The sequence below is a fragment of the Mirounga leonina genome, unplaced genomic scaffold (assembly GCF_011800145.1).
Source record: "Mirounga leonina isolate KUSES-001 unplaced genomic scaffold, KU_Mleo_1.0 Mir_53, whole genome shotgun sequence".
Classification (NCBI taxonomy): Eukaryota; Metazoa; Chordata; class Mammalia; order Carnivora; family Phocidae; genus Mirounga; species Mirounga leonina.
Window position 1 is genome coordinate 30645870 of NW_023270807.1, and position 22693 is coordinate 30668562.

Consider the following 22693-nt stretch of genomic DNA (forward strand, 5'->3'; position numbering starts at 1 on the left):
TTTTTCAGAAAGTAAATGATATTTTATTTCAAAGATGTGCTTTTTATGGGTTCTAATTTGTGCTTTTTATGAGTTCTGATTTGCTTATGTGAGTAAACTACAATACCATTCGTAATGATTTCTCACTACCCAAAGTGTGTTCAAAATACCCTATCAATATTATATAGCATTTCTTACCTCTTTTGAAAAGTATAAATCTTTAGAATGAAAAAATACCTTTAAAACCAAAATATGATGTCACATACAAGTTGGCTCCACGCCTGGTGAAGAGCTCAATGTGGGGCTTGAACTCACGACCCTAAGATCAAGACCTGAGCTGAGATCAAGAGTTGGATGCTTAACTGATTGAGCCACCCAGGCACCCCAATGTCACATATCTTAAACTAATCAGTAAACTGATTTTTTTTTTCAAGATCAATTATTCTTGACAACACTCCCATTTATGTTGGAAGGCAAATTTTGAAGTTAGCTACCTACAACAATGTATATGCCTTAAATACTATACAGGTGGTAAGATATCTAAAGGATTAATATTTGAACAATACAATTCATCTTGGGATGCCATGGTCTTACAGCACCAAGTAGCTTGAGATCTGCTCATGAAATATATTTGAATGGCATTAATGATTTAATGTAGAAAATAGAAAACAAGTTGCATAGAGGAGTAACATTTATTTATCAGCTATATTGTATTATATTTAGACAATCAGTTAGAGACACTTTAGAATTCCACATTACTCTAGAGACCCAAAGGCACAGATACAAGTGATTTATTATGTTTTTAAAAAGTGACAAAAGGGAATATTAATTCTGGAATATTTTTAATCAATTCAACACTATTATACACTAGAGAAAAAAAATTTCCACAAACATTCCCTCACAAAGTCCACAGTTTTATATTTACATAGAATTATTATAGCAATTTTAAATGTTAATCTATGATACAATGTTACTTCAGATAACATAAAAATATAGTTTATTTAATAGCCATGCTCCCATTTTTGATGAAAGCTGGTCAGTTCATCCTAATGTTAGTTTAACACTTTAAAAATGCATAATAGACATTCAGTCAGCCTTATAAAACCCCTAAGACAGAGGCTGTCAAACAGAATAGACAGAGGGCTCATCATCACTTATGTCTGAATCATCTTCATCTACTCCTTCAATGACTGATTTCTTCCCTTTACAACAGGATACAATTAATCCAATCAAGAATACCTGTAAATTTAAATAAACTACGTGTTATTTCTTACATCTAAGATCATTCAGAAAGTAATGAATTTAAAATCCAATGGCACTACTGTGATACAAATGGGCAATTAAGGATCACATCATCCCCAGGATACCTGCACTACTTACCCCAAGAAAGGCCCAGTTACCAAAATAGTACGCGGCACTAAAGAACCAGAACTTGTGAAGGAACAGGTATGTCCGGGTAACAGTACACTGATCTATAAAGCAAATAAAGGACAATAGTGAGATAGTTTCTTTCTTGAAATGGACTATTAAAAATTTATCTAAAAGATTATTAACCAAAACTAAAGACCAAGGTCATACAGTCCATAAGTGTTAGAGATAGGACTGAAATCTAGGTTCTTCTCCAAAGCCCACTCCTCCAGTATTAGTATAGTATTAAATTACCAAATAATATGACATTTAAAAAAAGGAATGCCACCAATGTAATCCTGGCTTTTAGGATAAGAAAAATTATATTGGATAGTTCAATTTATTTGAAATAGAAGAAGCATTTTAAACTGGAGTTCCAGACATGTCCTAAACGAAAACAGATAAAGTTTTCCTGATGAAGATAAGAAAAAAAAAAAAATGAACTAAGTAATCAGATGTGATTATAATTAACTTGTACTTTTCTAAGAATCCAATTCTCAGGACAGCTCAAATTTGAGAGGTGTTTTGAGATTAATTTTTTTTTCTTTTTAAGAATGCTAGCCTGAAAAGGTTGCTGCTCCTAAAGAAATACAAAACTGTTATTTATGGATATGCTTACTGTTTGAAATTTAGATTAGTATTTAAGCTTGAATTAAAAATAAATCATATACCGAAAATCAATCAATCATATACTTTTTCAAAAAAAATTCAACCTTTAAAGAGACAGTGGAGACTGGTTATTTAACATTTGTGTCAGACTCCATACTAATTTTATCCAAATACGTTATTTCCAATAGGTTACAAAATCCTCTAATATAGACATATATCTGAGAAATAATATCTAAGGAAATACTTGTTTATTTAAACTATTCAGAAGGGTCTGGGGCAGCACAATATAATGTATCTCACTGAGAAATCATATATTCTGCAGCTAATAGAGGATTCTAACCTTGCAAATTTCAGAGGGCCTTTACTCATTACAGAAGAAAATCCTTATCTTACAAGGCAACTTCTTTTTAGTCTATTAATTACAAAAAAGATTATGACTTCTGCATATTTCAACCAAAGTTGACAATGGCAAGAAATTCCACATGCAATTAGGAGACTAATATCACATCCTATTGCTGATTAAGAAAATATACTGTTGATTTCTAATTTTATGAACTCTCTTCTCAGTGTCAATAAATAAATGCTATTTTCTCTTAAAACATAAAATTGAGCTGGGAATTCTGTAACCCAGTTTACTACACAAGGGTTCTAATATATTTTACTTTGGGGGCTATCACATGGTTTTACGAAAAGTAGCCTTTAGGTTATAGTTTATACAAATACAAGACTTGTTATGTAAAGTTTTAAATATGTTATATAAGTATATAGATAATCTAAATCTTATCTACTTTAATCACTTCCACTATACTTCAACATTTACTTCTGAATTACTCAATACCAACTGGACAAAGCAATCTTTTTTTCTGGCAGAGAAACATGCAGTTTAATAAAGAGGCAATATCTTCCTTTCACAAGCTGGGAACACCAATCTAATGATAATCTATTGATCCCCATCCCTGCAAGGGCCTCCTTCAAATTTTTGCTCTCTTCCTCAACAGAAAAGTCTAGAAGGAATATTCAAAGCTTCCTAACAAAAACCAAAAAGATTTCAAGCAGTAGTGGCTGAATAAATGTTTCTCTCCTCTCCTATGGTAACTAGCACCCAACATTATAGCTGGGTGCTGTGCTGGGAGTTCAATCTAGCAAAGGAGACACCTAGACAGGGAAAGTTGTTAGTCATACTCTGCTCCCCTAATATTTTATTCTCACCTGTAATATAACTACAGGCATACCTTGGAGATTGCAGGTTAGGTTCCAGATCACCTCAATAAAGTGAATATTGCACTAAAGTGAACCAAATGAACTTTCTGGTTTCCCAGTACATATAAAAGTTATGTTTACACCAAACTGTAGTCTATTAAATGTGCAATAACATTATGCCTAAATAAATAATGTATATACCTTAATTAAAAAAATACTTTATTGCTAAAATCTAACCATTACCTGAGCTTTCAGGAACTCATAATCACTGATTGCAGATCACCATAATTTATAATAATGAAAAAGCTGGAAATTTTATGAGAATTACCAAATGTGACACACAGACATGAATTGAACAAATGCTGTTGTAAAATGGTACCAACAGATGTGTTCATGCAGGGTTACTGCAAACTTTCAATTTGTAAATAATGTAGTATCTGCAAAGTGCAATACAGTGAAGCGCAATAAAACGAGGTATGCCTGTATTCAATTTGTCACTTTTTCCATTAGATAAGCCTGAGTATTCCGAAGTACCTGTGTACCTGGCATTCATATTCAATATAACTGCCAAAGCAAGCTAAATGTTTTAAAAGGGGTATTTTATTTAAAAATTATATTGCTAAATAATACACTTTTTTTTTGAGAATTGAGATCTTTTATTTTTCACTCACAATGACAAAGAGAAGAAAAATGATAAAGATGCTTCATAAATACTAGAAACAAGCCAGGAAACGAATGCAAAGAGACAGATAGTAACAATCTAGTTTCCAATAATAATGGTAAAATTGGTGTAAGTGAAATCTCAGACTATGAGCCTACAGATAACAATATCCTAAATGAATTTTCTCAAACCCAAGAACTGATAAATGAATAAAACATTTCTAAGGGCAAAAAGGAAATATGGTATTTCTATCCAATTAGTTATTCTACAGTTAGGACTTTATCATGCAATAACATGCAACAGGAACTCGGATCATACCATTTTGCTGGAAAGATATGTGACAATATTCTTTCATCATTTACATTTGTGCACCAAAATTTATTTGATATGGTTAACAAATGAAAAAGGCTGAAGGCAAGTATGTATACAAAAGTGTCTGGAAGAAAAAATATCATGTGGAAATGAAAAAATTAAGTGATTTGATCATTGGTGTTTACAAATCTAAAAATGGAAATGTTTTACAATTATGAATCAAAAAAGATGGCCATCCTCTCTTCAAAATTATGAACTGTCAAGTTCTCAAAAGTATTACTTTTTGATGATGTGAGTGCAAGAACCACAAGTAATAATCTTGAAACTACTAAAAAAGTATTTGAAATCTAGAATCTGTATTAAGTATAGGTATATTCCTAGTTCATGCCATGGCAGTCGATAAACAGCTACATCCAAAGGGCTGTGTCTATATGGGGTACTTTCAAAACTCAGAAAGGTGAGGATAAAAATTGGGCTTTACCACCATCATCAAGAAAATGAAAAAACAAAAAAAATTAAAAAAAACAACCTACAGAATGAGAAAAACAAATTGTAAATCATGTATCTGGATAAGGGACTTGTATCCAGAGCATATAAAGAACCCTTACAACTAAATAAAAAAAGACAACCCAACTAAACAAAAAATGAACCAAGGATTTAAATAGACATTCCTCCAAAGAAGATATCCAAATGGCCAACAGGCACACCAAAAGATGTCCAACATGAGTAGTCATCAGGGAAATGCAAATCAAAACTACAATGAGATGCTACTCCATACTCACTAAAATGCCACAATGAAAAAGACATATAATAAGTGTTATTTAACTAAAATCTGACAAGATTCCAAGGATGTCAAAACAAGATACTTGCATATATCTTGAAAATGAAAGTATAACTAAAATGTCCAGTATGGTAAAGAAAGAGCTCAGACTCTGGTCTCTAAGAAACTTAGTGTCAAGCATCATTTGGCTACTTCTTTGCCATGTGAATAGGAAAATCTGAACTGTTTAGACTCCGCGCTTGTAAAATGGAGGTATCACCATATTTCCTTATAGAGTCATTCTAAAGACCAAAAGAGATATACCAAAATCTCCATGCAAAGTGCAGTTAATATTAATTTTTTTCCACTTCAAGGTATAACTGAACCCATGATAAAGAATACAGTTCTCAAGAGCTGCTCAAGTGGACATTATTTTTCTGTATCTATAGTCAAAGTTTCACCAGTTAGACCCCAATACCTGACCTTTACTGCCTACCTGCTTATATTCACTAATCTTCATTTTACATTCTTCCTTAAACTCTTCTTTCTGGCTTATCTCTTAACTCAGGCAAATGAAACTGGAAACCACCCCTCAGGTGAAGGCAACTGCCCTGACAAAGACCTCGCACTGGCCCAGACCACCGAAACCATTTGAGCTAAAACCCTAACTTGTGCCTGTGCAGATGGACCAAGGAGTAACCCTTGGAATGACCAGCAATTACCTTTACTTCATTATAATACTAAAATCTCTGCCCAAAGAGGAACCACGGCCTCATTTACATAACATCTACTATACGTATAGACATGTTTTCTTAAGGTGCATGCATGACCTGATGCTTATCTCTACATACAATGACAAGGCTTCCTTATCTAAATATTCATTCATCCTAACCCTAAACAAAAGGTATTCATTCACCCCTTCTTGGGGAGTCACAGCTTTGGAAGCCATTCCTCATGATCTCATTTGCTACAAATAAAAGTCTTTTTGTGCAACGACTCAATCTGGTGCAGTTTTTGACTCACCACGGAGCAAACTTGCATTGGTTCATTTACAAATACAGATATAAATGGATTTGATGAAATTCGAACGTATATAACTCAGTAATACACTATCTCCTAAATAGTAATATGCCTTTAAATAAAAATAACCAATTTGAATGTTTCAAAAATGAAGAGAGGGACAAGCTGGGATTTATGCAAAAAATGCCTATTCACAATTATTTTAAAAACAAGAACAGTATGTTCCATGGCTTAAGTATTACATGAGCTTCATCTTATAAGTATAAACATATTTGAAAAAAGTCATTCAACCTTCTCAGCATTGTTATAATGTTCTAAACTTAAAAAATAAAAGTTCTATTATCCATTGCCACACTTAAAGATACTTTGGGAGTCAAAAATTCACTGAATTAGAAATTTCAGGGCCAGAACAGGGATTTTAAGACAGGCTGAGCTGGCAGAAGCAAGTCAAATCAAATCATTTTTCCACAGAGGTCTAATAATTCATTCAGTGACATTTGAAATTGGCTTATAGTCACTGACTCTTTTGCCCACCACAATAGATATACCTTATTTTTCCTATCACATTATTTTACATGTTTACCATTTTCAAAGGTTGTAGATTTGATGAAAACCTTCTAACATAAGATTAAAAGGTAGTCATTGTTAGTGTTCTGCTTTGTTGTTGAAAAATGGCACTAGACCACAAATCCATACATACAACGAGTATGTAACAACTCTTTATAGCTATCTTTATAGCTATCTTTATATGTATATGTCATTATGTTTATATTTATATAAAGTGGTATATGACCACAGAAGGATTTTGGTTAATAAGCGCATGCCTATATTTTATATTCAAGTGATGATTCCACACTGAATAAACAGACGGGGCTTCTCACCTCACCATCTGCCATCTTCTAGCTGTTTACCTGAATCACAGATACCTAGGAGAATTATAGATGTCTTTCTGCAGTTATTTAAAAAATTATAATTAAGTATTTTGAATTTGGTTCAACCTTCAAAGTAAATTTCAATCACTGGATGTTTCATTTAAGGACTGTGTTCTAAAATCAAAAGTGTTCAGGAAACTTCTGACTGTTGTTCCTCAAAAGGACATATAAAAGTTCTAATTAAACTAAAGAGTACTGTTAACAATGAAAAATTAAAATAGGGGTGAGATAAAAAAATTTTTTCTGATGACAAGGCGACTGCACAAAAAAGATCAAAATTAAAAGAGCCAAGAAAGGGCATCTGGAGCACATGAATAAAATCAAAAGTCTTTTGAATACTGAAACTATTACCCTTCCTCCATCACTTCTTACTTATCATCAAATAGATAAATAACAGAAAGTGCAATTAAATCTATTTTTCATGTAACAGCAACCTTTATAAATATACCTGATAAATTTTATATTATATATTTCTTGTTTCCTTTTAGATTGTTATGTCATTGTTAATGTATGGTGACTGCCACTAAGATAACTTTGGTTATTAACTACGATAAATCACACCTTCTACTTTAAATATATTTTTAAAACATTTAGTGTTGATTTAAGCCACAATTAAGTCATCATCATGTTATACCTTCACCTGAAATCAACTTAGAATTAATTACACTCTGTATTTATACTTTATTTGTAAAACAAATCCTTGTATTACATATGCATATAAAAGAAGGCCTTTGAGAAAACTCATGTACCATGGAGAATGAACTTCAAAGCGAGTATTTTGTTTGCCTAGTGACAAAAAAAACTGGCAGAAGATTGGACTGTTTAGAATGCCACTTCGTCCGTTCATCTGTTGATGGACATCTTGGCTCTTTCCATAGTTTGGCTATTATGGACATTGCTGCCATAAACATTGGGGTGCACGTGCCTCTTCGGATCACTACATTTGTATCTTTGGGGTAAATACCCAATAGTAAAATTGCTGGGTCGTAGGATAGCTCTATTTTCTTCTCCTGATTGTCCATGATTATGCTAACTTTGATTTCTGATTAGGGTCTTGATACTACTGAATATTTAAAATAGACATGTAAATCTTAACTGTATACAGACTAAGGAGCTTGACTTTATTGTGATATGATTAGGAATTATTTATCAAATGATTTTAAGAAAGAGAATTACATGAGTGGAGTATAGACTAGCAAAAGGGATTGAGAGTAGATAGAAGTTCACTAAGTCAGAAGACAATCCAAGTGAAAACGTGAGGTCAGGATAGAAAAAGAAGGTTGGATTGAAAGATTCTGAAAGTAAAATCCCAATTAATCACTGTTTTACTGTCAAATGGACTTACAGCATATAAAATATATACATACATGAAAAGTTTTGAGATACTCATAACACACATCCAAATAAAAAAAGGGCAGAAAAAATTAAAATATGTAATAAAAACCAAAGTTCTATGTTTATCTGAAAATTTAACAAATGGTGTACAGTTAAATCAATATTTTGTTACATTTCACTGGGGGATGGGTAAAAGGGAAAGAATTGATGAAGAATCACAGAAATTCTAAAGGAAACAGTTTTACTATATTTTATGAATACACAAACTGCATCAGGTTAATGAAGATAGAACTTGCCAGATGTTTTATCTTAAAGATCGAGTTTTACAGTGATTATTTTTAAGAACAAGTATAACTTGTGTTGAGCTCTGATTACATTTATGTAACTAAGGTATTTCAAAGGTACTATAATATGTAGTGCTCCAAGAAAGAAAGTTCCTAATTTCATACCTATTACTCACTGGTCATATAAAATTTATAAAAAGGAGGTACAAAGGTAAGCATTAGCATATAACCTGTAGAAATAATCACAAACTTATTAGTAAACTCTAAATTAATAAGATTTACTATCTATTAGTCTTAATTGACCAAGGATAGTCAAATATAATACAAACAGAAGACAATTATTTTCCACCACTTTATTTTTTTCAGAAAATCGTAGTTCAATGAGTATAGTAGAAAATATTAAAGGTAGAGACAGAAAAGTGAGATTCAGTTCTTGAGTCTGTCACATATACCATGAGATTCTGGGGTGAATCATTTAACTTTCTAAGTATCAGTTTCTTTGTAAATGACAATGAGATAATATCTGCTTGTGGTATATAGTGACAGGATAGACTGACCTTTTGAGAATTAAATTTAGAGAGAAATCTACATGTGATTTTTTTTTTTTTTAAAGAAAAGACAGTTTTAGGAGTTAGCAATCTTGAACAAGAATCTCTATATAAGTTTCACAAAATTACCTAGGTTGGCTTTGGCACAGACTCCAGAGAACTTAGAAAGCTTATACCTAATTAACTTTACTATTCTGTCTTAGTTGAACTTTTATCAACACAATTAAAATGTCACCTAGAAAAAGAACTTTAACATCAAGAGACTTTCTGGATTTCAAGCAAAACCCAAGAAAAATGATGCTCTGGTCAATACCTAATTTTCTGGTCTGCATGGCAACCTCACTTGACAATGGACACAATACATCAGGCTATCTCAGCTGGATGATACCAGCCAATAAGATCAATGAGGCCCTCTTTTTGACATCCATGCCTACCTAGAAACTTTGTGACTATAAATTTGGTTTTCCATACACATTCTTTCTCTCTGGTGAGAATTCACTAACCCTGAGCCTCTAGTTTCTTTAACAGTTGTACTTCCTGTGGCAAATCGATAAACTCACAGCTAATATAGTAGTCTCTTCTTTGTTCAGTCAGTTATCTGAAGCCAAATACAGACAATGAAGACCAAGGTATGGTAGCATTTGATGGGTAGATTTAAACCAAATAAAGCTATCAATTCACAAACTTATTATCTGCCAAGTAAAAGATTATAAATTTATAGTACTTAACCATGAAGAACTATTTCAATCTTTTGAGAACCAAGCTTTTTGGTTCAAGATGACAGACTGGACACAGTCATTTGTTTCTTGTCCTTCCCAGGACCTCATTAAAGTTATAGTATAGGAATAAAGCCCACAGCAATCTCTTAACAGCAAATAGAATGGGAAGAAAGCCATCAGGTGATGAGAGATTTCAACAACAATCTGGAAGATGAAAAGACACACTTAAAAGGTCTCTAATAAAACAACTGGTTTCCCTTCCATTTATTTTAAAATATAATTTAAGGATCACTAGAAACCTGTCACAGAGTTCCCATGATGAGGCTTCCTAGAAGTTCCTGATACTTAAATACACATTAACATAAATATGAATACATCATCAGATATATATAGAAAATATCAGCATGAAGGAAAAAGAACAAGATAAACAGAATTGTTCCAAGATAAACAGAACTATAATTTTATTTAAAGGAAACCATTAAGAAAAATGTTTAGTACCTTCAGGTATTGAAGAAGATATAACATCCATAAAACAAGGATGCTTGAAAAAGATCAGAACAAGTACTTGAGGAAAGTTAAGACTTTGTTATAAGAAATATAAAATTTAGGATATAGTTTGAAGATAAAGCTAAACACATATTCAAGAATCCAAAGTAAAATGATAGGCATAAAATATGAAATACCGATAAGACAGATGATCGACTGAAGATATTCAGCACTAATGAAGATGAGCTCCCCAAGAGAGAGTGGAGAAAAGAGAACTTATCAAGTTAGCTTCAAAAGAAGATTAAAAATGAAAGACAGATGATGATGCAAGGCCTTAAAGTTCTTTAATAAATAATAATAATAAATAAACAATTTAATAATAAATAAATAATTTCTTATGTAGAATTCTAAGCACAACCAAATTACCCATCAATTATATCAGCTGAGGGCAAAGTACTTTTCAGACATACAAGGTGTTTTCAGATGTGTATTCCACACAAAGCATGTCTTTTTTTTTTTTTTTTTAACTCAAGAAAAACTAGGGGCTTGGGGGAGGAAATCAAGAAAAAAGATATGGCTTATAATACATCAAAGTCCAATGAACAGAAATTATAACATTATAGATGAGCAGCAGAATCAGAAAACAATGGATCCAAATAAGAAAAGGAAGTCAGTAGGTACTTAGAAGGTACAATGGATTTCATCCAACAGATAAAGTAAGCAAGAAGCTACAAGATAATAGGCATACTAGTATCTTATGATACTTTAATAACATTTTTTAAAAAGACAAAAAAATAACAAATTAAAAAAACTGGCTTAATTCTAGAAACTGTTGTTTTGAGGGAGACAGAAAAATATATTTTCTTATCCTCAAGGAGCTTAAGTTCCTATAAAAGAGTAGAACAGGGGCACCTGGGTGGCTCACAGTCAGTAAAGGATACAACTCTTGATCTAGGGGTTTTGAGTTTGAGCCCCACGTTGGGCAAAGAGATTACTTAAGAAAATTAATGTAGAAGAGAGATATGAGATATAAATGACTATAAATTAAGATAGAGTAAGGTAATGTCATAAAAAGTAAATGTCATGGGAATTCAAAGGATAAAAAGAGACTGAACATGTGCAGAGGTTCAAAAAAGAGGGTCGGGTTTGAAATAAACATTAGATAGGCCTCAGAGTGATGAAAATGGGTGGGGCAGCATAGAAATCAGTTGTGATATTTCAAGGACAAACAGCTGAAAAGCAAAGGTGGAAAAGATGACCATGTTCAGAAATGTATGAAAAAATAGAGGTAGTCCTTCAATCCTAGACTGAATTTGTCAGATGATGAGGAGAGAGGCACTTAAGGTTTTTATTGGAGGAATGGCATTATCAGACTACTTTAGAACAGTGGTTTCCACAGTGTGGCTCCCAGACCAGAACCCTCAGAAAATCCTGGAGTCCCACCTCAGATTTACTGAATCAAAAATTTGCCATCTGTGTTTAACAAGCCTTCAAGATTCAGATCATATGTAAGTTTGATAATCACTGCTTCAGAACAATTAAGCTAACAGCACTGTGTAGTGTGGGTCAGAGTGGAGCACTAGTTAAAAGGTACAACAATTCATGTGAGATGTGAGGGTCATTCTGGCAACAAGCTGCATCCCTTAGCAAGTGACTGGGTGTGGAGAAAGCGAATGAAGGTAAGTGTGCTTAGAATGATGGTAGTGTGAGAAATAGTGAAGTCAGTAAGTATAGTTCAAAGGCTTTATCTAATAGTTTATATAGACTTCATCAAGAACTATTCATTTTAAACATTTTAATAAACACATTACCAAAATAAGGTAGGCTCTGTATATTATTTTCACAGGACTGGTAAGTCTTATAGAGCTACCCATAGATAGCTAACAGGCTAACATCTTTATTTTGCTTGCTTTCTTGACCATGAGGTAATGCCCTAACCCCACATACCACATGACCACACTTGCTCTCAGCTGTGAGGGCAATCTAATGAGAAAATGTGCAATGACCAACAGTGAGACTAAGAAGTTAATAGGTTATCTTAATAGTCCTCAATTTAGGAAGGAATACCAGGAACAAAACAAAGTCAAACAGGCTTGAAGAAGAAAAAAAAAAAAAAAAAGGATAATTTTAAAAGCTATAAGCAGATTTTAAAGACAATTATTCTAGATATTACCTAATAAGTAGGATATAAAATATTAAATAACATTTTCTAATTAAAATGCTAAAAAACATAGGCATCACCCCTGACTCCTTTCTCTCTCCTATTCTATAGCAGATTTCTCAGCAAATCCTATTGGCTTTACCTTCAAAATACATCAGGATTTGACCACTTCTTGCCACCTGCATCACCACCACAGGCTCTCTGTTGATTACTGCAAAAGCTTCCTGTCAACCTGTTTTTGTCCTTGGGTTTATTATGGTCTATATCTCAGGGGATGGCAAATTATAACCCAAGGGTTACATTTAGCCTGTCACCTGTTTTTATGTTTTACTGGAACATGTCCATGGCCATCCATAATGTACTGTCTAAGGTAGCTTTTATACTGCAATGGCAGAGTTGGAACAGTGTGTCTCACAAAGCCTAAAATATTTGCTATCTTATCCTTTACAGAAAAAGTGTGCCAAGCCCTGGTCTATATGCAACACAGTAATCAAAGTGATCCCTTGAGAATATCATGTCATTCGTCTGCTCACAATCTTGCATCTGAAAGTAAAAGCTAAAGTCCTTAAACTTGACTGCTCATTGTTCCTCTACTTCCTCCAGCATACCTCCACTCTGCACTTGCTGTTACTTCTGGTCTAGAATGGTCTTCCCCACAGAGCTGCCTTTGCTCCTCACTTGCTTAAGGTCTTTGTGCTCAAATACAGCTTCTCAGTAAGAATTTCTTTTCTACTCAAAATTTTAAATCATCCCTACTTCTGGGCACCACTTATTCTCCTTTAGCACTTGTTCTCCATAATACTTCACTTGACATACTTATTTATCTCCTTCTACTAAGTAAGCTTCATGGGGACAGGAATATTGGGACTGTTTTGTCACTGTTGTATCACTAGTACCTAGAATACCGCCTGACACACAGTACACATCAATAAACATTTGTCAAATGAGAAAACACAGGAATAATAGGTAATAAAATTAAATGACCATATGGAATCCTGGAAATTAAGACATCTATAATTTTATGTTAGAATTTCAAGACAAATAGGACTGTGACTCTCAGTATTACTAAAAAATATATGTCAATATCTTCTAAAGGTGCGTGAATTGTTATAGCTATTAATGTATTCTTCAAAGAAATCGTGTAACTTTCTAAAAAAGGCTATCAAAATTATCACAATTCTAAGAGCTGACTTATCTTCATCTTATAAACTAAATCTAGAGACTAAATCTAACTATCCTTAACTTTCCCATCCCCATCCCCAAATTTTCAGACTATAAAACAAAAAGACTATATATAGTTGTGTGTGTGTGTGTGTTTTTAAAGGCCATTGCCTGAATCCTGAATTGGATCTTATTAGTTATAAAATTCCAGAAAGCTAAAATTAATTAGCTTCAACCAATATGGGGTAGGAGGTGTTAAATAGATAGTCCATATTCAAATCTGCCTTTTAAATCACCACAGTAAGAGTCTGGTACCATTTTCATTTCAAATTATATTTATGGACCACCCACGTGGGCATGCAGCACCACAGGAGACATTAACAAATACTGTCATCACAAAACAGCAGTGTCCTTTTTTTGACCTCAGCCTTTAAGGCTTAGTTTCTAATGAAATCTCTTGAGCAGCTTCATTTCAGCCCATTAAAACTGGCTTTACTTAAAATGTGCATTTTATTTATAATTATATAAATCAAACATCAACTAGTATAGTAACTCCTTTAATAACACTGTTTTTTTTATTTTCTCATTTATATATTTTTTAAATTTTATTATGTTATGTTAATCATCATACATCATTAGTTTTTGATGTAGAATAACACCGGTTTTTAAACAGAAATAAGCATCTCCTGAAAAAGCATTTTTCAATTTTTTCCTTTCCTTTCTTTTTTTTTTTTTTTTTTTTTGTTTTGCTTATAGGTCAAAGTATGGGTGGGTGGGTAAAAAAAATCACCTGAATCCATTGTTAGTGATCATGTAAAGTGCTCTGAGCAGTATTGCTTAGTAACCTAGACCTCTAAATAAAATTTCCTGGAACCTTAGGAGCTAAAGTAGAAAAAAACATTCAATATTCTGGGGAAAAGGATGGTACTAAGAATTCAAAAATTAAATTTTTCAAAGTCTCAGTAACTACCCAACCTACTTCTACATTTCAACAAAATGAGAGGAAAAAAAGTCTTCTCTAAAACAAGTATGCCACTATTTTATCTGTCATTATTTTCATCCTTAAAAGGGCTTAACAATGTTTTTTCTTTAATTATAGAATAAAATCTATTTTTAAAAGAGTAAATATTACTTCCTATCTTTACTCCAAATTTCATTGTCCTGAGATAACAGCCAGACTTCTAGATGTGTTTATGTGCAACAGCATAAAAAATGAGGTAATATATATGCTGTTCTACCTACCATCATACAGTATATATTTTTCTATATTCTAACATAAAGCCATACCATTACATTGTACATAATGTTGTTTCAAGTATTCTCACTGATGGATAATCAACCAGTTGTTTCTTTTTGTTTGCTATTTCTATCAGTGGGACTTGGAAACTGGTTAGCTATCAGAAAAGCATAAAAATGTGAATATGATTTCAAGATTTCCATCTCAGTAAGTATAGTTGTGGGCACAGAATAGGAATAGGACAACTCCTCCCACCCCATGACATGAAGGTGACAGGTGGGAAAAGTAAGTAGAAGAGGGAAGGAAAGGAGTTCAGTCTTAGACTTGAGGTTTGAGGGGTTTCCATATAGATAGACTAGCAGGCTGAAAATAAGAGCACAGATTTAAAATTCTGAATCTACTGATTAAATTATTAATCCTCCTTAAATTATTCAGCATGATGAGGCTTATTGTCAACTAGCAAAGCTAAGCTTATTAGACTAACTACAGTGAGGGAAAACAAGAAAGAGAAAAATAGGATATTTATAAAGGTTTAAGGGATTGGAATGGGCTGGACCACTTTAATCAAGGTCTTGAAAGGCGAGGAACTGGGTAGAACTGGGCTAAGTTTATGAAACAAGTTTTGGATTGGTGGATACAATGAAATGAGAAGTCTTGAAGTCAGTCCTCCTGAACAACGAAGCTATTTTAGTAGTTATATGGTCAGGAGCATTCCCTGAAGCAAGTAGATAAACTATTTTTGTTCTCAGTATTATTTAACACAGGGACAGGGAAATATTTCTTTGCCCAGAATTGTTGAACATCAGTATATTATGTTTGTGTCAGTTCCCTACATTTTATGGGATTAAAAAGGTTTTAAAATTTATTGATAAGCATTTGAGAATGGTTTAGACTTTAGACAGTCCATCATGTATTGTTAAAATATGATACTCTGGAATGGACAATATGCTAGAGTTAACAGTAAATTTGCAAAGTTTTCAGAAAGAAGAAGGCTAGGTTGCTGACACTCATAAGAAACCACTTTAGTTAGAAAATCCAACTGTTTCAGCTCCTAGCTTTTAAAGCAAAAGCTTCATATAAGAAAATGTAAAAATTGCTCTATCATTAAAAATGGGTGACAAATTTATGGAAAAATCTTAAATTGTTTAAAGAAGTTGGGTTATATTACCAAATATAGAACATCATCTTTGCACTTAAATTGGATTATTAAAAATATGAAAAAATTCTTCAGTAAGTTTTTTTTTTTTAAGATTTTTATTTATTTATTTGACAGAGAGAGCACAAGTAGGCAGAGTGGCAGGCAGGGGGAGAGGGAGAAGCGGACTCCCCACGGAGCAGGGAGCCCGATGCGGGACTCGATCCCAGGACCCTGAGATCATGACCCGAGCCGAAGGCAGACACTTAATGCCTGAGCCACCCAGGCGCCCCTATTCAGTAAGTTTTAAAGTACTATGTGCCTTTAGAGAAGAGGTTCAATTTCTTTTTTTTTTTTAAAGATTTTATTTATTCATTTGAGAGAGAATGAGATAGAGCATGAGAGGGGGGAGGGTCAGAGGGAGAAGCAGACTCCCTGCCGAGCAGGGAGCCCGATGCGGAACTCGATCCTGGGACTCCAGGATCATGACCTGAGCCGAAGGCAGTCGCTTAACCAACTGAGCCACCCAGGCGCCCGAAGAGGTTCAATTTCTGAAGAGTTTTTAATATGTTCTCTGTGGATTTAAACTGTCCTTTTGCATAGAGCCTCAATACGAATACATTCTGTAAACCTAGCCCAAGAATAACCATTTTACATGACTGAATAGGTCTATAATTAAATCAAGGTTTATCTGATGCTAGAAATTTATACCAGAAGTGACAGGAAAATATAAGAGATGAATTATTTTGTAGCACATTCAAAATTAAAAATAAACAAGAAAGATTAACTCACTTTCATAAAAAGTTATACCTTCTATTCTAAATTGCTTGGGGAATTCAGTAACTTTTATGTTCAAAATGTGTTCTGTCATTTTGTAGGGCAAACACATCATGCTGAACCACTGGATATAAACTTAAATTTATGGAATTTAAGAAAAATAACATTTAAGTGTAAATTTTTAACAGTATAAAATGTATAATTATATAAATAGTATAATGCATAATACCCCCTACATGGTAGGTAGAAATGGTTATCATATCTTGGCCTATACTTGGGACTGTGTTTTTAAAATAGTTGTCATTTGGTGGTGAAGAGCAGGTCTTACGTGGTTTTTTTCCCCCTTTTATCATTCTTTCAATATATACACACTTATGTTTTCTGAACCATATATTGTGACTTAACCTCTGAACATTTCAGCATTTTTTAAGCAGAAGGATATTCTCTTACATAATCAGAGTATAGCTACTCAAGAATTTTAACACTGATACGATATTTTTAAAACTTTACAGTTCATATTCCAACTCTGCCATTTATCTCAGTATTCTTTCTAGAATTTTTATCCTTTAGTATTGGACCCAATCCAGGATCATGTATTACTTTTGGTCAACATGTCTAATCAGTAACAGTTCCTTAACCTCTTTGTCTTTTATGACATTGACATTTTTAAACCATACAAGCTAGTCACTTTATACCATGCTCGTCAATTGTCAATTTGGTTTTGTCTGATATTTCCTCATGATTTGAGTCATGCTCCCCATTCTTCTCAGGGTGTCCTATCCTAAGGCATGTCATGCACTGCCCCTCGATGATGGTACTTTTGTTCACCTGGTACAGATACCGCCCAGTTTCTTTGATGTATAGCTATGACAGCTACTACATTTCCTCTTACAACTAATAAACAATGTATGGAGAACTCACTCTAGTTTTAAACTGCAGTTCCCTGAAGTGGGTTCAATTCCCATTACTTGTATGTTCATTTCTAAATATTGTATTTGGGTCCATTACAAATTTGTAATAGTTTTTTTCATTTATTCTGTTTGTTGTTCCCTGCCAATATTTTGACCTGGTCTTATTCCTTTTATCATAGCTCTCTGTTCTATAATCTGTGTTGATAATTCCAGTACCTGGTCTTAGTGAGTCTCTTTTCGCTGCCTATTTCTTCTAGCTCTCTTTCATGGTGCTTTGTTTCCTTGTGTGCTTAAATATTTGGCTCCAATGTCTTCATTTGCAGGAATTCCCTGAGGCCTAGAATTAAGGTTCATCCCTCTAGTGAGCATTTATATTTACTTGTGCCATGTGCCTAGTCTGCCAGTCTGAGATGACAATGAAACAAATTCATTCTGGTGATGTGCATTTGGACTGCAAATCTGCAAAGAGCTGGTAGTTCTGTGGTTACAACTTCTCAGGGATGTGATTCTTACCTTCCCATTCTTGACACTAAGGCCAACTTTGCCTTCAGTTTTCTGGAAGTAATAGAACTTTGTTACTTGTTCACCCTCAGATGGTGATATAATACTTGGGGGACGGAAGGACTCAGCTTTACAAGAGGGTACATGCATCTCCTATGAGATGAGACCATTCATGTGTACTCTACACCTGCATGTCCAATTTAATACCTACTAGTAACATGTGGCTATTAAATAATTCATGTGACAACTGAGACTAAGGAACCGAATTTCTAACTTTATTTTGAATTCTAATTAATTCAAATATAAATTAAAAACTGAAGCAGTGTAAAATAATTTTTTATTAAAAGCAACTTTATTGCTTTGGTAGAACTGTATTTTACTTTAATAAATTGTTTCATTTAGATGATGAAAATTTGAGGTTTGGATTATGGTGTTATTTAAGTGCAAAATATACACCAGGTTTTGAAGATTAGTCTGAAAAAGGATATAAAGTATCTCAGTAAAATATTATGTTAGTTACATGTTGAAACAATATTTTGGATATACTGGGTTAAATACAATGCCATTTAATAAAATCAAAGTCATCAGTTTCTTTTTTAATATGACTGGCTAAAAAGTTTAAATCACTTATGTGATTCACATTATATTTTCATTGGACAGGACTGCTCTATTATTTTCTGTTCCTTTTGCCTCAAAAGGCTGTGAAAACTGAAGCTTAAATCATTGGATTTGGTAAGTGCCCTCAAAACAAAGCAGCTTAACACTCTACTTATTACTTTGTTCTGGGTTTCTTTCCTTCACTCAGACTAATGCAGTACCAGAATCACCTAGAGGGATTATTTTTTTTAAGCATTTATTTATTTATTTGAGAGAGAGAGAGTAAGCGGGGGGCGGGGGGTGAGGGAAAGAATCTCAAGCAGATTCCCCTCTGAGCACAGAGCCCAACACAGTACTCCATCCCACAACCCCTGAGATCATGACCTGAGCTGAAACGAAGAGTTGGACACTTAACCAACAGTCACCCAGGCACCCCTCCTGGAGCAATTATTAAAACAAACTGCTAGGTTCCATCCCTAGAGTTCCTGATTTAGAAGGCTTAAGGTGAAACCTAATAATTTATATTTCTAACAACTTCCCAATTCCCAGATGCTGCTGGTCTAATGATGATTAGTGAGAACTGAGATTTTTGTCTTAAGATCTTATCAGCACTTTGATACTTTTAAGAAATTTGGTATTTTATTCACCAGTTGTTTTTTTTCTTGGTGTTTTTGTCATGACAATTATTTCAAACTTAGTTACTCAAGTCCCCATTCCGTCTTTAACCTGCTCTGATCAGGTTTCTGCCCACATCATCCCATCAGAACTGTTCTTGTCAGTCACTCAATTAACCCCACCAAAAGTCATTTCTTCTTTTTTTAATTTTATTTTATTATGTTATGTTAATCACCATACATCATTAGTTTTTGATGTAGTGTTCCATGATTCTGCTTCAAAAAAGATTACCTGAACTGTTTGTCCACACTGATCAATCAGAACAAGAGGCTTTATTAATTTGATTTACCCAAAATTTAAATTCCTCTCCTTCCCCAGACCCCTGAAATCTGGCCTACCCTAGTCTACACCCGCTCCTGAACAATACACCTCTTGACTACCTCAGGGAAAAACATTCTCTGATCATCCTACTCCCTAACACCTGATTCTTTATTTACACCTTACTTACTCCTCTCTACATAGAAAACAAACAAACAAACAAACAAACCCTCTTTTCTGCCTGATCTTTGAAACAATTACAGATCTCATGGTCAGAGAGTTTTCCTTATTGCAAACAGTCCCCCTCTTCCTACTGTCATCATCTGTTTAAATACAGTTTCTCTTTCTCTTTGTTTTTTAATTTGGCAAATGACAGCACTTGAAATGGTTCATCACTCTTCCCTTGCCTAATTTTCCACCTAACTCACTGATTGTCCCTTCTTAGTTCTTCACTGGTTGTTCTTCTTTCTAACCTCTTACCATTGGACAGTCACAGAGCTCAGTCCTTATACCTCTTCTCCATTTATACTCAGTCTCTTGGTGATCTCTCATCCAGTCTCACAGCTTTACTTCCCATCAAACCCTGACTAATCCAGCATAAACTTCTCCAGAACTTTAGATCCAACTCAAGACCTCCACTTGGATGTTTAAGGAATTCTCAAACAAAAATGATTCAAAACTGAACTCTATGTTCTCCCTCAATGCATGAATTAAGGAAACAGACATGTGGAATTAAGAATACATTAACTTTGCAGGAGCAAGCTCCTGAATGCATTTTAATATGATTTCATACTAAAAATAAGATAGATATACAACTTTTCTTTTATATTATCTGTGACTTTCATTCCCTCATGGCTTCAAATGACTATCTCCATTAAATTAAAAAAAAAAAAGCAGTAACAGTTTTATTTTTACAATTTAAAGGACAGACAATGGACACAAAATACAAGACACAGATGTATCTACAAAAAGATATTGGGAGATGAATGGATAAAGAAGATGTGGTATGTATATATATATACATATACACATATACACACACACACATATATATATATATACACACACAATGGAATATGACACAGCCATCAGAAAAAAAAAATGAAATCTTCCCTTTTGCAACGACGTGGATGGAACTAGAGGGTATTATGCTAAGTGAAATAAGTCAATCAGAGAAAGACGATTATCATGATCTCACTCATATGTGGAATTTAAGAAACAAGGCAGAGGACCATATGGGAAGAGAGGAAAAAATGAAAAAAGGTGAAACCAGAGAGGGAGACAAACCATAAGAAACTTAATCATAGGAAACAAACTGAGGGTTGCTGGAGGGGAGGGGGGTAGAGGGATGGGGTAACTGGGTGATGGACATTGGGGAGGGTATGTGTTGTAATGAGCACTGGGTATTACATAAGACTGATGAATCACAGACCTGTACCCCTGAAACCAGTAATATATTATATCTTAATTAATTGAATTAAAAAAAAGATATTGGGAATCCAGACACTTGCATTATCGTCCCAAGTCTCATATTATCTGTACAGCTTTTTTTTTTTTTTTTTTTTTTAAGATTTTATTTATTTAACAGAGAGAGAGACACAGTGAGAGAGGGAACACAAGCAGGGGGAGTGGGAGAGAGATAAGCAGGCTTCCCGCCGAGCAGGGAGCCTGATGCGGGGCTTGATCCCAGGACCCTGGGATCATGACCTGAGCCGAAGGCAGACACTTAACGACTGAGCCACCCAGGCGCCCCTATACAGCTTTTAATTCTCATTTCTTAGGGCCTTAGTTTCTGTATCTGCAATAAAGAGGATTACATGAGTTAGATGTCCTCTATCAAGTGTTTTTTTTTTCTGCTTTAACATTCTAATTCGTATTTTAAAACTGTTTACAATTTATGTATCTCTTTATTTCCATTTCTATAATTCTCACACAGAAAATGAGGAGAAAAAAGATTCTCTATCCCTGACATAGTATGTTAAATGTTTTTAGAAGGATAGATATTTGAGGTTCTGAGAAAACAGGTCAACCTGTTTATTTGCTGGCAAAACAGACAAGTAAGTTTTATTTATAGAGAACGTATTTTGAGTCATTTCTTGATGATGGGCTTTTTTACTCCAGAATTTAGTGTTTAACTACTTTCTAAAGTAAGGTATCATACACATTTTACCTTAATAAAGAATTAAAAATAATTCTCACTTTCCCTTTGTACTTAGTGTATATAATTATAACCCTGCTTTAGCTTTTTAATTTTAAGTCTGCTCTGTTTTTTGTAATTCATGTGGTTTAGTTTAACACATCAACTTCTATTTTAGCATCACCAGCTAACTTGAGTCATCTTAACCATTTGTCCTAGTAAAATTATATCCTAAAGCTAAAATCTAAAGCTATGTAGATCATTTGATTATTTAAGACTGGCTATATATATTAACAAATATACTTAATCAGAATAACCCACAAAAATCAAGTTTGACGTATACAGATCACTTCATTTCCAGTTCCAACTAAGACAACACAAGTTTATGTCAAGAAAAGGTAAAAGAATTAAATAGAACAGCACAAATAAGGGGGTTCGTGGATTTTTAAAAACAGTCACTTGGAAACATATTATCTTCCTTCATCCCTCACTGTATTTCCCAAATATTCAATGCTCCTGCCATAATTTATTGTTACTATAACATGCCAAATTTATTTATGTCTTTATGCCTTATTAATGCAGGTGCCTTCTCTGCTTGGAATATCCTTCAATTTTTTTTTTTGTTATTGCTCATTTAGATTTATTTAACTTATGCTTTTGGGCCCAGCTGAAATATTATACTGCCCCATGGGCAGAATAAATCATTATCTCCTTTTGCCTTCCCATAGCATTTTTGTCTATTATTTCTTTATAGCTTGCCACTTACTTTTCCTTCTATTACAATTATTTATTTTCATATCCAAGTCCATTAGGCTGAGTGCTATTCAATGGCAGAAATACATATAATAGGTATATGTGTTTCTCTGACACTTTTCCAAAATCTACCCCAGT

The 22693-nt window shown here is 33.6% G+C and overlaps 1 protein-coding gene across 1 annotated transcript in view; it reads right to left on the reverse strand.

The window, feature by feature from the left end:
* Nucleotides 1-655: 655 nt before the first annotated feature.
* Nucleotides 656-22693, reverse strand: part of LMBRD1 (LMBR1 domain containing 1) — a 136590-nt gene continuing 114552 nt past the window's right edge. The window contains exons 15-16 of the mRNA XM_034991517.1: nt 1360-1451; nt 656-1218 (exon numbers count right to left, since the gene is read on the reverse strand). Coding sequence (XP_034847408.1) covers nt 1102-1218; nt 1360-1451 — 209 coding nt within the window. The 3' untranslated portion in view covers nt 656-1101. The remainder of the gene's footprint in view (nt 1219-1359; nt 1452-22693) is intronic.